Source organism: Scophthalmus maximus, chromosome 2 (genome assembly GCF_022379125.1).
Source record: "Scophthalmus maximus strain ysfricsl-2021 chromosome 2, ASM2237912v1, whole genome shotgun sequence".
Lineage (NCBI taxonomy): Eukaryota > Metazoa > Chordata > Actinopteri > Pleuronectiformes > Scophthalmidae > Scophthalmus > Scophthalmus maximus.
Genome location: NC_061516.1, coordinates 28,187,745 through 28,202,535, shown reverse-complemented (window position 1 = coordinate 28,202,535; position 14,791 = coordinate 28,187,745). Strand labels below are relative to the sequence as shown.

Below are 14,791 nucleotides of genomic sequence, written 5' to 3'. Positions count from 1 at the left end.
GATCACCTCTTTTTGTGGACTCACAACTATCTATCGCATCAAAATGTTGTTATCCAGTCAGCATCATTCACATGGGAAACCAAATGAAGACTTTGCCACTTCCTGTCTAGAAGTTAAACTCTTTGTCACTTCCCAAAGATGACTGTAATCCTCTTCTCACTCCAGTAGAGACCAACTGGGCTGCACAATACAACACTGTAGAGCAGCATCGCAGTGTGCCGGCCTGCAGATGACCTTACAGTCATTCTGCAATTTATACTGTGTGGTTTTTAATACCTTTTATTTATTTTTTGTCTTTTATTTTGATTTAATTTTCATACTTAGGTACCTGGTAGACTTGGGGAGTAACACAAGACAAATTCGGATGTACCTGTACTTCCTTGTACCGTGCAAATGACAATAAGGTTATTCTGTTTTTTTCTATTTTCTTTTGATTTTCGAGCAGGTGGGGAAAAAAAGAAACTATTATCCCAACTCTCTTTTACTATTGGCGGTGATGTTCTTCTTTCAGTGTGTGCAGCAGGTTATGTGGGGTCATCAACACGATAGCGAAGGTTCTGGTGTGTGTGTGTGTGTGTGTGCATGTTAGTGCATGCGCACCCTGCTCTATTTGTCATCCAAGCCATGGTCTTTGGTGACACTTTGTTCATTTGCGAAACCGACTGTTTGAGATGCAGCGATCGATCGAGCAAATAGAAAGCCTGGTCCTGAGGATAGAGAGGGGGGAGAGAAGGGGACCGGTTGAGACCCATGTGCAGTTTTGATTACTGACATTTGCACATTCAAACTGGACAAACATTACTGTCCTGACTGTCCGATATCTCAACTTCCGTCCATTACGTTGGCAGGACTGCTGATTTGAAATTGATTTGCCTAATAGCGACTAATGGCCCCGTGATTTGGAAAAACAAGCTCCTGAGACTTAATATTTCATCTGTGTGAAAAATCTGTCATTTTGACAACCAGGCTGCCTCTTTATAATACTACACTTTATAATTTGTCAAAGAAAAAAGACAATCGACAAAAAGCTTGGTAAACAAAATCTTTTTACCAGGCATTTTGTCCAAATGAACTCATTCAAATGAAAATGCCACAAGCAGTATCTACATAAAATACAGTTTGAGGGGAAAAGAAATCAAGGTAATTATATACAATTTTAAATATAGTAGCATGAGTATAATCAATTACTCATATTTGCTGAAATTCGGGCAAATACATCAGTTTAACACATATTTTTTTTTCTCAAAAGCTACAATCAGAGGCCAGTTAGCTTAGCTTAGCATAAGACCTGGAAAAATGGGGAAAACAGCTAGCCTGTCTCTATGCAAAGTTAAATCTGCCATCGTGCACCTCTAATGCACACCGATAAGCATGCGCTATCCCTTATAAAAAACTGCTCTGCCACAGATCAGGTGGGAGCCAGAGGCCATTTTGTCAGTATCACTTCAGAGAAGCACACACTCCAGAGATACAGTATGAGAAGGACAAATCCCCACAGGCACTTAAACATGTCGGACATATTTCACAGACAAGTTCAGAGATGCACATCTGCATACACTTGCACGCATGAGAACGTAAAGAAAAAATGCGCGCTCATACACACACAAACGTGCGCACACACACACACACATACACACAGTGCGAGTGCTGCTCCGGTGGCCAGGTTGAAGATGGTTTATATGGAGAGCTATGCACATAAGAAATCCAAGGTTTTCCGCAGGAGGGGGGCTCGGCAAAAGTCCAATGCAATGTGCGATTTTACTGTGTCGGGAGGGAAGAAATGAATTCAAAACAGGCTTAGGAGATGTCACTTTGGAATGTACTGTACTCTTAAAGCTCTCCGCTAAGCTGTGCAGTCTCTCTCTCTCTCTCTCTCTCTCTTTCACTCATGCAGGGGGAATTCTCCGTACAGTCACTCCAGGGTTGTCGGCCATCCAGTGTACCAGCAATCAGACTTTATAACTCCCAAATCCCGCTCACCTAATCCCTCCCTCCTTCACTCCTCCCCTCCTTCTTCACACACTGCCTATTCCCGCCTCTGACAGCTACACTGTACGGCAGGGGAGGATGAAATAGGAGACGGCTGGAAAGCAATTGTCTTTTTACGCCACGAGGAAGCACTGTGAGCGTTTAAGAGAAAGAATGATTGCTCTAACACCACTCTACTCTTTGTTGTTGTTGTTTTTTTTTACAGTGCAGTTCAACTTGATTCCTGTGGGGCTCAGGATAGTGGCCATCCAGAGCACCAAGACAGGGCTCTATGTTGCCATGAACAGCGAGGGCTACCTCTACACTTCGGTACGGTCAGCACACACAGCACAGTGATGCCTTTCAGAGATCTAATTTGTGCCTTTTATTACAGCAGTCCTGGCTGAAAAAAACCCCACCACCCCACTGCTGCTGCCTTTGTATTAGTTCGTACTTGGTTCAGTGTACGGGCAACTGTGCGACAGCTGCACGTGAGATGTTGTTGTGGTGTTTGCTGAAATGGAAGTGATGCAGAAAAGTGTCCGGTCTGAGATGATTATATCAAACTGACCTGCAATGGCGTCAGACGTAGCCCTTAAAAGTTAAAGAAGAAAGGCAGTTCACAAAAAGCAAAAGGTAATTCATACGGTATTGCAAACAGTTGCAAAAGTTGCTATGAAATTCCCATAACTATTATCTTGAATAATCTAAACCAAGCAAAAGCAGTGTATAAACATGAATGTATTTGCATCTCATCTGCTTTGCCCAGATCCCCAGACATAGTCTTTTGTCAACCAATACAACACACACAAGACAAACTGATTAATATGTATAACAAGTAGATTAAAAGTGTCACAAATCTAAATGAATGTGCAGCGTTTTAAGAAGAATCACCATACAGATGGGCATATAAATTTTATACCAATTAAAAAAACAGCATTCGTTTGTGCACTGTAAAAGCTGTTACGAGTTATCCACACGGGCGTTGAATCAGCAGCAACTGGACGAGAGGGGAAACGTCTTCAAGAAACTACAACTAAGTCCAGTCGCTCCTGATACAATGCCCCAGTGTATAACCATGATCTGAAACAATGAAAATCTCCACACTAGTTGTTTGACTTAAAAAATTGGAAATGATTAGAATTATTAAGAAAAAAAGAAATGAGTTAGACCCTTATTTTCTGCCCAAAGGCAGATGAGAATATAATATGGGGAAACCAGAATCACAATTCACCCCTTGTTCCCTTCATACTGAACTTCACTGTGAAATCTTTGTGGTTAATTATCTCAAATCAGCTCCTCCTCCTTTTTTCAGAATCCTTAATTAGAGGTTCAGTCCTGTCATTCAAAATTACGAGGTGACTATTCGTCCAGCCGATCCTTCGTTCGGTCTGTTAAATTAAGTTTGTCCAGAGACATTTTGAGCATATTCACGTATGCTAAACAGCATGCAATGTATATGCATGGGAACTAACACGTGGAGTAGAATGTGTCACAAATGCGAAACTTGTGAATTGGACATACACAAAGACAGTATCACGTCATTTGCCTGTAGAGATATGCTTCATTATTATGGTATAATATTAACAATTAAGTCACCTGCTAAGCACAGTGTGATTGATACACGCAGCATCGTCACATGACCAAATGCTGCCATCTGGGACTATCGGAGACTCCCAACATGGATTGTTTTTGCTCGCACCGTGAAAAGCTGCGGCGACGACATTTCAAACTGCACGTACTCTTTGTAATGCATCTGTGCATCAAACTGTCTCCTGCTATCGGTCACAGCAGCGCTTGTATGCCACAGCTCGTAAAACGGCTCATTTGATGTTTCCCGGGAGTAAGTTTGCATTGATGTGCAGAGAGAAGTGGCACATTTGAGAGGTAGATGGAAGAATAGATGGAGACAGACGGATCAGAGAGCGCTCTGTCGGGATGCGGAGCAGAGCTCTTTCTTCAGCCCCTTTTTTTTTCCTCCCTCTCGGCACGCAGGCAAAGTGTGTGCGATCTTGTTTGAAGTGCATCGGTGCGCTCACTTCAAAGTCCGTCTCCTGCTGCCGTACAGAGACGAGGAGGGAAAGATACAGGCTTTCGGTCAGGTGGAACAATGAAAAAAATCAGCCCGGAAAGAACCCATACATTGAAGTCATCCCCCTGCTACGTACTGTACGCAGTTTGTGATCATCTCTCTGTTGAGATTCAACATGTGCACAATGGTTAATTGTCTGTCCTTAATTCTAGCAGCTGTACCAAACATTACCTGCAGTGAGATGTAACTGGACTTTTGTTCCGTCGCGTTCTCTGTCCACAAATCACACAGCATGAGAGTAGTAGAGTAGTTGGGAAGTTTGGCTTGGACTGAGTCCTCGTTGCCTCCGGAATTGTTTTGTTACCTCATCTCTGACTACTGTGTACAAGAATTCCAATTGTTTTTTTTTATTATCGGTCTTATTCTGAATAGTTGTGGTCGTTTCTGACCATAGATCATGCCAACGAAGTAGCACAAGCCTCCTAAAACTTTTCAATGAAAGTTACATTTGATTATTTGCGATGCTTTTTTTCAACTGCAAACAAAATGATATTGAAAAAACTGATATTAGCCCCCTGGATTTTTTTACATCATTGTCTTTTTTTCCCCTTTTACAGCTAGCCGAGATAGCCCCAATACATATTTCAATTTAACTCTAATCTTACTGTGACCGCAACCCCCCCACCCCCTAACAAAACCTGAAGTTCCCCTAATAAGCCCCAGAAAATGGTCCTTGAAAATGACTTTTCAGGGCTTGGAACCCCCATAGACAGTATAAACCTTGCATGTACTCGGCACGCACACACGCACACACACACACACACACACACACACACACACACAAACACACAGTTAGAGGTTATACCCTCCCAGGCATTCTCCTGACAGGAGAAGGCTGACCCAATTTTCACAGAGGGAAAGAACCAGCGAAGGGAAGAGGAGAACCGTTTTTTGAGAAAATCCCTCCGAGATGAGAAAAGGAGAGAGGACTAAGAAGAGAAGCTGGACATTTTTTTTTGCCTTTTAATTCAGACTATATGCTATGCTAATGCTATTGTCATGAATAAACGTGAGCGCCACAGTGAGAGACAGAGACGAAGACGGGGAACAGGAATAGAAGATGAAGGCCTGTTTAGTGCTCGTTGCCCTCAGGGTCTGGAGAGAGGCAGTGTGGAGCTTTGAAACCCTCTTATTCATGTGTTAGCGTGTGCAGGAAACTAGGCCCCACCATCATTCCTTGAACTCTAAGCAGGAATCAAAAAAATCCTAGGTCATATTTTGACGTAAACGTGTTGAAATTTCCAAATAATATTCTGGTAAATGTGTCATTTTAGGTCATGGTTGCACAATTTGCTTCTGCTGTCTATAGTGGCAACTGCAGTGTGGGACTCTGTGGGATGAGGGGAAACTGTTGTTGGTTAATTTCTCATGTGCGCTTTCTTCAAACATTTATAATTGGGACAATGTTGACACAGTGGCTTTTTTAGTTGGCGTGTGCCTGGTTCTGTGGTCTGTATTGCAGGGAGGAGGAGAGAAGAAAGGAAAAGGCAACAGACACATGGAGAGTTTTTACCCAACTGCACAGTTCACCTTTTTTCACATCTTTGTTTGACGGCCCAGAACTTTACTGTTGTAGTTAACTCTCACCGCTCTTGTAGCTCACTCTCCAGACTCAGTAGGTTGCTGTTTACAATAAAATAAATATCTATATTAACCTGCTGTATACATTGTGACTAGTGACTAGATAGTGAACACAGTGAAGCAGCTAACAAGTCAAATATACTATATATATACTATACTATACTATATATATACTATATATATATATATATATATATATATATATATATATATATATATATATAATAGCAATATTGTTAGTGAATGTGAATTGCAAATGCTTTCAGTTAGATTTCAGCATTCAACTAGAAGGGCACCTGGAGAGCGCATACCTCCGCCTCGGCTAACGTCCTATCTTTCCATGTAAAAGAAAGTGGAAAAAGATTTCCTGGCGCAGTACGTTTATCTGGATTCACTCCGGAATAGTATAATTATTCCCCTGGCAAGTACCAAATAAATGCCATACATCCCGCTGTCAGAATCCTTTCAGTGAATTACAGCCACACATGATTTTAACTTTAGGCATTTTGTTGTCTCGTTGACTCGTGTTGGAGTGGCTACTAACCAGAGCCGTCTGATGAGAGTCACGACAACTCTGTTCGCTCCAATGGACCATTTTTGCCCCCAGCAACGCCGGATCATGGAGCCTCTCAATAGTTCCCGGGAGTGAGCAGCAGCTCATTAGGGTGGCAGCAGAATGGATCACGTCTGTGTTGAGATGTTTAAATGATCAGATTGTATATTATGAGCACATCTGAATCAAATCAACATGCGCATTAAAGCATTTTAGTGGATTATGATTTATGATTATTTATGATTTATTTATGATTAAAGAAAAAAACATATGGACTAATTACATCGAGTAACTACATAGGCATGTCAGTTTGCTATATTGTAAATTGATACATTTGTTGATTACTAATTGTTGCCACCAGAGTTAAGTGTAACGCTAACAAGGCACGTGTGGTGATGTTGCGATACGCAGCGCAACTATTTCCGTAAATAGCTGAGGAACCGAAGTGAGGCACCGAAATCTGTGTTGTGATTCAGCACCGGTGCCAATTGGTGGCGGTAATAACTAACCATGTTTGATGATTGAATTTTGTGGATTAATAAAAAAACGCAGGTGGCATTATGTTTCCTGTAAAACGTGTTTGCTGTTGCAAATTACTATTATGAATGTGATTTCGAGGAGACAAAGTTGACAGGTTACAATTTCCATGATTTGTTTTCACTTCCTCAAATCAAGGAAAAGTATATTTCTCTCGCAGCGTCAGTGCAAAAAGTGTAATCAAGGTGGAGAGGTGTTTCCTCATTCTCATTCGTGGAAATAACAAAAGGCTCACCTCGGCTGCAGCAGTGCTCCAGTGGCTACTCAGCATTAATCTTTCATGGGGCTCCCTCTCCCCTCTGCACCCTCACACACACACACAAACACACACACAAGCAGATAATTACAACACTTATTTAAAGGATTTGAAAATTAAGTGCCTTCTCCCAGCTGTACGTTCGCCAGTGATGGCTCAGAGAAAAAGGGGAACGTTGTTTTTTTTCTCTTTTGGCCCTCCTAGGAGCGATCATTTATCGTTATTTATCAGTAGCATCATTTTCACTTTATGCTTCTTTGTTAAATTTTTCATTTTGCATCATCCGCAGTGGTTTTCCATCTGTTTTATTCTTATTAAGGTTCTCCAGTCCTCTACTACTACAGCTCATTTATCTCATGAAAGTGGCAGAACTTCAATTGTATCTCCAAATCTATCGTAATTTAATCATGAAACCTTTTGTAAATATTTTAAATATTTGTGGTGTTGGTGTTCACCAAACTCACATTCACACCTATGGGCAATTACAAGTCTCCAAGTAACCTACACTGCATCTGTTATGACCGTGGGAGGATCCGTTGAAATATCGGGCACTCAAATTGTGGGTCATTGTCACAAATTTTTCATTTATTCTAGACACTTGACTATTTTGACATCTTCTGTCACATGGTCACGTGGCCCAGTGTCAGTGATGTGATGCCCAAAAAATAGATGCAAAATTTCCTTTTCCGAGAGTAGCTTATAAAAATCAATGTTGATGCATAACGAATATTGTTATATTACTTTTTATTATTTAAAAAAACAAAAATGCAGGATTCAAAAACTGAATTGGGCGATGATCAGCATGGCAACAAAAGACTCAAAGAGGGTCAGCCCCAGTAAACCCGGCTTCGAGGAAGGAAAGAAGTGGTCAGGGCAGGACAGTCCCGCAAGCAATTTTTTGCTCAAGGTCACTGATGCCCATAGAGACATTCTCTTTTCCCTGTCTCCTCTGTGAGGAGGTCAAAGGTCAGGGGGAGCTACAAAGCAGCAGTTCTATATAGGCCTACTACCTTTTGTCAGATAATGTATGGGGCCAGAATTATTGCGATAAACGATATTATTGTCTGGCCTAGTTCTAGTTCTAGTGAATATTTAACTCCTTGCTCAGTGACATAGCAACTTTTAAAAGCACCAATAAGCACACATTTTTTATATTTAATCTGTGGTTAAAATCTCTGTACATGACGTTCAATGACTTTCACATCCACTGTGGTGTTTCCCTTGCAGACAAACTCAGCTCTACCCTCTCACATTGTCAACTTCACTAAGTTATTTCGCTGAAGAGGAATGAACCTTTACCTCTCACTTTACCCTGTAAATTCACCTCAGTGGAGAAGTAGGCGGCCAAACATCTCACTTTAGCCATGAGAGATATATAAGGAACGGCCCGAGTCAAGTAACAATTTGGTGCTTCCTCTATCACTCCAAAGAGATTGAAAAGGGGAAAGACACGGCCAAACGTGTGTTTCCACAAATGAATCCACTGTGTGGAGCAATAGCACACACTTCAAATGCCTTGAACCGTTTGTGGATTTGTGAGTTGCTGTGTACAAGCTGAATAAAGCGCAGTGGGAGTGACAGGCTAAATGATGGAGCGAACGTCCTTTTTGTCCTTACATGAGCCCCCTGTTTCGGGAGGATAAAAACAACATGATAATAGAGGTGAGAAGGAGAACAGAGGGGGAGTCAGTGCCTGCAAGGCATTGGCGTTTTTCTGCGGACAGAGCTTGAAATGTTTAAAATAAGGGCAGCGGCTGACGTCTCAGCTTAAAAAATGAGTTTGGAACGGAATTGAACTAAAACGAGATGAAGCAGATAAAACATTTTTGACCTTCTAATATACAAAATGTACATCTCGCTGGTGTGTGTCCATGCAACACACACATGCAAATCTGTATTCAAGGCCAGGGGCTCCTCAAAGTCCTCGAGGGGACGAGCGTGGCGGGGGCAATTTGATTGACAGGACAGGCTGGATCGTAGCGCTGGTAATAACAGACGGGGCTGATTGTTGTCGCTGTCTTGGGGGGGGGAGAAAGATGACCTGACAGGCCCAGACTCAAACGGAACATAACGTCTCCACTGGGAGCAACAACTGCCCCTGCCCCCTGTCTCACTTGTACAGCTTTTACTTGCCTGTCAGTCTGTCTCACTCCCTGTCCATTCGCGTCTGTCGGCCTCTCTTGTGGTTTGCCTTTTTTCTCACCACGTCCCTCCTCCCTTGCTTTCGGTCACCCCGTGAACCTCTTTTATTCAGAATATACATCTACGTCTTGATGTGTCCCTTATCCGCTGTCCTTTTCCCAGCTCTGTCCTCTACCCCTCTGCTCCCCTTCCTCCTCTCTCCGTTTTGTTCAGCTCTGCCTTCTCACGTTGTCATCGCCCCCCTTCTCTTTAAGGCACGGTCCTTTAACTGCACCATGTCTGTTATGAACGATACACGGTGGAAATGGAACCAAATACAAGAAACAACACGGCATCAAATATAACGTGATTTAATGTGTAATATAATATACAGCGCAAGGTGCAGGGGGGGCGGGGGTGGCGTGTCCGGGGTACCATGGGTGAGTGGTGGGTGGTGGTGAGCTCTCAGGAGCGTGCACAGTGATTCGAAGTCCCAATTTGATACGTGGCGTTCCTCCACGTGGCACTGGCGTCCTCCGACGGAACAAACACATCCAAATTAATTGATTTTGATAATCAATTAATCGGTTCAAGTAGTTTTTATGAAAAAAGAAAGTCAAAATTCTCTGATTTCAGCTTCCTAAATGTGAATGTTTTCTGGTTTCTTTGCTCTTCTATGACAGTAAAGTAAATATATTTGGGTTGTGGACAAGAACAAAACGTCATCTTGGGATTGGGGAAACATGATCGTAATTTTTCACATTACGAAACAAACAGTTATGAAACAAACTGTTTCAGTTTTTTACGACCTGCAAAGTTACTGTTGTGGTTCACTCTAACCACTTTTATCTGCGAAAACGGTGTGAATGACTGGCAGTGCACTCAGTTCCCAAAGCAAAAGCTAAAGGACAAGCAGTTTAACATTGTAGAAAAATCGAATGAACTAAATATTTCCTTTTTTAGAGGTGGTGGCGACCAAAACAGATATGAAAGAAATGTGATTGATTGACTTCCATTCATAAGTCAATAATAATTGTATAATATTTGAATAATGTTTCAAATTTCAACAAACCTACGTTACAAGGTGATAACAAATCAGTACCCCAACTGGCCAATAAAAAATCTGTAAATGCAAGTTTTAGTAAAGTTATTAACCGCAACCTCAATTTAAAAAAAAAAAAATTCAACCACCATAAAAAATAATTTACTTAAATTGTCAACTCAGTTAAGGTTTGTGTGCAAGTGTTGCCTGGAATAGGAAAAGCAGTGTACAGTGTATTCACCTGTGACACATCAGGGGAGGAAATATAACCTTGGACAGTGTCGGGGGGGGGGGGAGCCAGAGAGGAAAGAACACATTCATCTTTCACACTCCCAAAGTCCTCATTGTTCCAATTACTGAGTGACTTAAATCTAAACAATTTAAAATGTCATTTTACTGCACTAATCATACGAATCGGATTTAACTGCATGACTTTGTGCACTCGAAGAGACTTGTTCTTAGCAAAGCCGGAAAGACGAGCTTTGTGAAGAAAGAGGCCAGATGGGCTGTGTATCCATCTGTCTTCACACATCCCCAAACAATACACACCTCCTCTTCATCCTTCACCTCTGCAGTACATTTATCCATCTGGTCACCACACATCTCTCTTTACTCCCCGCAGACCGCCTCTGTTTCCATCATGTCTAATGCCCTGCAAATATCCTACAAACTGAGAAAGAACTTAAAACAGTGGGTTTTGGAGGTTTTGATATTTATCCAGGGAGTAGGAGCAGGTTCATTCAGGCCTCTGCGGTGGCTGTGCAGTGCTCCTGGAGCACCGGGGCGATAGCGAGTAGCCCAGCAGAGGTTAATGGCAGGGGGAAATTCCTTGTCATGGCTCCATTGTCTGGCGCGCCGGGATCCGCTTACCTGTGGGCACCTCCTGAAAATTGCTTTTCCGATAAAAATAGTGCTCAGCCGCGGACCTGGCCCACTTTATTAGCTGTGTGCTCTGGAAAAGCCTTCCGGGGAGAGACGGTCGGAAGTGGTGGGGAAGGAAGGAGTGATTGGGGGGGCTGCACGCCGTCGTGAAATGTAGCCAAAGGGCGCGCGCGCGCGCACACACCCAAACACACACACACACACAAGCCTGTGCAATTTAGAAACCCTCCACATCCGCACAAACACCCATGTTCAGCCAGGTATAGACAATCTGACAGAGGCAGGCAGACATAATTGGGCCGGACTCCGATACCCGGCACCGGCTCTGGCCAAACTCTCTGCAGTTAACAGGGGGAAAGTGGGGCTAGAGTAAAACTTTACTCGGCCAGATGACATTGTGGATTTTACACTTGGAGGAGAAAGGAACACAGCAACACTAGTGACCCAATATGGAGCATCGCTGATCGGGAGCCAAGGGAGGCAGAAAGGCAACCCATTTTCTCACAAGCAGTTGTAGGGGAGAGACGAACACTGCTGTCCCGCGTGTATTGAAATCAGGTTGGGATATATGTTAGTGCCAGTTTGCACATTTGATGCACCAATTGGTTCAAAGTGAGATTCATATAATGAGTTTAAATGTGGTGAACCATTTGCAATGTTGACTCAATAGCAACGGTCCCGATGACACTGGCATTTATTTTTTTGTAGTTTCATGTGCTTCATTTAAAAACGAGCCCGACCGATATATTGGTTGGCCGATATGAGCCTTTCACAGACATATCAGCATCAGCATGTATATAATATATATATATATATATATATATATATATATATATATATATATCGTATATTTCGTACCCCAAAAATCCTTATCGGTCAGACTATTAAAAACTTCATCCGTCACCAAAAGAGGAAAGAGTTGCAGACGGCTACAGGATTCAATGGAAGCATTGCTTAGTTTGAATAAACTACATAAATATATTGTCCTGAGCTGAGCTTACAAGCTCGCGGTTGACAGTTGCCTACCTTTGTTAGCCAGGAGAGCTTTTTCCCCTCTCTAGTGAAACTAAATGATTTAATGTACACTCGCGAGAACAAAATGCCAAGGGCGGTAACTGTCACAGCAAAGAGAGAATGGAAAGAAACTCAAAGTGAACAGCATATGCTTGGTCTTGGTTGGCTGTAGCTGTTAGCTCGCTTGCTATCGCAGTCCGCCAGCGACCTCTGAGGATTCACTGCGCTCCCTGCCCTCCTGCTCTCTTCTCTCTTCGTGGACTCCTCTGAGTGCTCCATTGGGCCTCCTGCAGAGGTGCATGGAGGCACCGGACGCTAAATAGGGAACACCTCCGCTCACATGTCCAACTCAGGTGAGGTAGGACAGCAGGAAGGAGGAGAAGAGCAAGAGGCGCGAGATATGGGGGCAAGAGATGAGAGAGGATGGGATGGGGAGTGGGTGAAGAAAGATGTGGGGCATCGAGGAGGAGGAGGAGGAGGAGGAGGAGGAGGGGATATGTGACAGGATTTCATATCCACCCAAAAATGCCGCAGCTGCATCCAGAGCCAACGCAATAGCCCTGCTGCATTTCTGACAAGAGTTACAGCTGTCCCAATGAGCGGAGAGGGCAGAGCCCCGTTCTGCATTCTGATCAGCACCAACAATCCATAAACACACCCACACAGGGTCACATGCACACCAGAAGACAGTGAAGCATGTACAGGTTTATGCACAGACACATTTTACATGATGACTCAGAAGAAACCAAACACAAATTCATGGAAATAAAGTACAAGGACCAAAAGCATTTTACTCTAAGTTATTCCTATGAGTGGAGTTGTTCCTCGTGAATTTCATGCTGTGGCATTCCGCTGCCATGTCTCACAAAACCACTTAATTGCGATGGATGGTCTTTGGGCGATATAAGAGAGTTACCGCATTCATCATCGCGCTGTGTTGTGTTGGAGCGAGCAGGTCTTTTTTTCTCTCCGTGGAGACTGGCAGGGAGGAAGTGTGTGATGAGGGAGAGTGTGCGAGGTTGGCTTCTCCGAGACATTTTAGTTCATTGGTTCTTCCTTCAGTGCTACTGTGAAGAGTAGGTCACACCATCCACGCGGGACTGAGGATACGCTTTCCTGTAAACTTATGACAACAGAAACACCAAAATCACGTGATATGTGTTTCAATGATAGCAGGCAAACTGGCTATCTCAATTTAAAGAGGCTTTTAAAAATCTGAGTGGATTGTATGCAGTGTTCTTTCTCTGAAAACAGCTGCCTGCTGTGGCCGCAAATGACACTTAAAGAAACAGTGTACATTATTCTGGAGTTACATAAAGTACATTAATTTATTGATTTGATGATTAGACCCGGTGGGATCATATTTTTATGGCAACAAACGGCACGCAGCCATTTTGGTGATTTTTTCAACAAGAGCGAACTTAATGGCAATAAAATAACAGTAACAGAATAATGCTTGACATTTTTATTTCAGCTAATCACTCCTGAACTGGTAAAAGTGTTTAAATCTGCATTTAGGCATTATTATTACAAGTAAGTTTTAGTGATTCTTATTGTATCTGTTGTCCACAGCGGCTTCATAGTTCATGGAAACTTTCTCCTTCAGTTCATTAAACCCCTGAAGGCAGCAGGACACATGTCCATAAATCTGCAGACTCTGATTTGTGAAGTGCTGTGTCATTCCGCAGTGCCATTAACAAATCGTTAAACAACCCCTTACAATATTGCACACATCAGACTGGTCCATTAAGGAATCAGTTTTCTGTTGTCGAAGTGGGTGATATCGCATCGCAGTGGCTTGTCAGCCCAGTGTGTCATTGCCTCCTGTACAACTTCCTCTTCCTGCTCAGTTGCTCAGAGCGTTTCACGTTTTAATCAGATGAAAATGCATCTTAGTGCAAATGCTGTCGTGTTGCATTTTACGCTGTGATGTGACCATTAATGGCGTGCAATGCGTTATGAATAAATCTGACATAGCATTGGATTGATGTGGCCACCTCGGTTGTTCTGTATGGAGAAAGAGAGGGCACCCAGGACGGATCCATGCAGCGGGATCAGCACCTTGGAGAGCTCCGAATCCCACAGTGCTGAGCAGTTTGCAAAAAAGGGGAAACGTGTGGTTTCAGTTCAGCCAGAGCACCTACACCGTACTTCTATTGGCTGATTGGAAATACACCTTACAATGTTTGGCTCATTCACATCTGTATTCACCACATCCGCGAGCAACTTGTAATGTCGTAATGACACCAAACAACTTCATTCATGCAGGTGCACAGCATGGACATGATCACCAGACACTTAACGCTGTTACTCCGCCGATACACCCGCCAGTGCAGGTTTCCTGCCACTGCTCCCTCACCACCTCAAACCTCCTCCTTATGTGTCATTTCAAGTTGTTGATTTGAGTAAGATCCATGTTCATGTGTATGTGTTTGGGGGGGGGGGGGGCAGGTCTCACAGCAGGATCCTCATCACCACCTACACACCTTTGTACATCACTGACAATTAGTCAGCCCCCTCAACGAAGACTTTAACAAAGTCTTCCAACAGAATGACCTTAGGGGACCGAGCTGCATGCACACACGCACACACACGCACACACGCACACACACACACACACACACACACACACGCAAACATGCACTCACACCCCCTCCGCCGCCAGCTCCTGTCCTCTGACCTTCCTCATCCACCCATCGAATCAGAAACCGCTTGTCTCTTTTCCTTTGAGTCAGCATGACTGTT

At 43.2% G+C, this 14,791-nt stretch overlaps 1 protein-coding gene across 2 annotated transcripts in view; it reads left to right on the top strand.

Annotated features, from left to right (window-relative positions):
• fgf11a (fibroblast growth factor 11a) overlaps window positions 1-14,791 on the top strand; it is a 96,303-nt gene that overhangs the window by 71,841 nt on the left and 9,671 nt on the right. For both annotated transcript variants that reach the window (XM_035626838.2, XM_035626839.2), the window contains one exon: window positions 2,195-2,298. In XM_035626838.2, coding sequence (XP_035482731.1) covers window positions 2,195-2,298 — 104 coding nt within the window. The remainder of the gene's footprint in view (window positions 1-2,194; window positions 2,299-14,791) is intronic.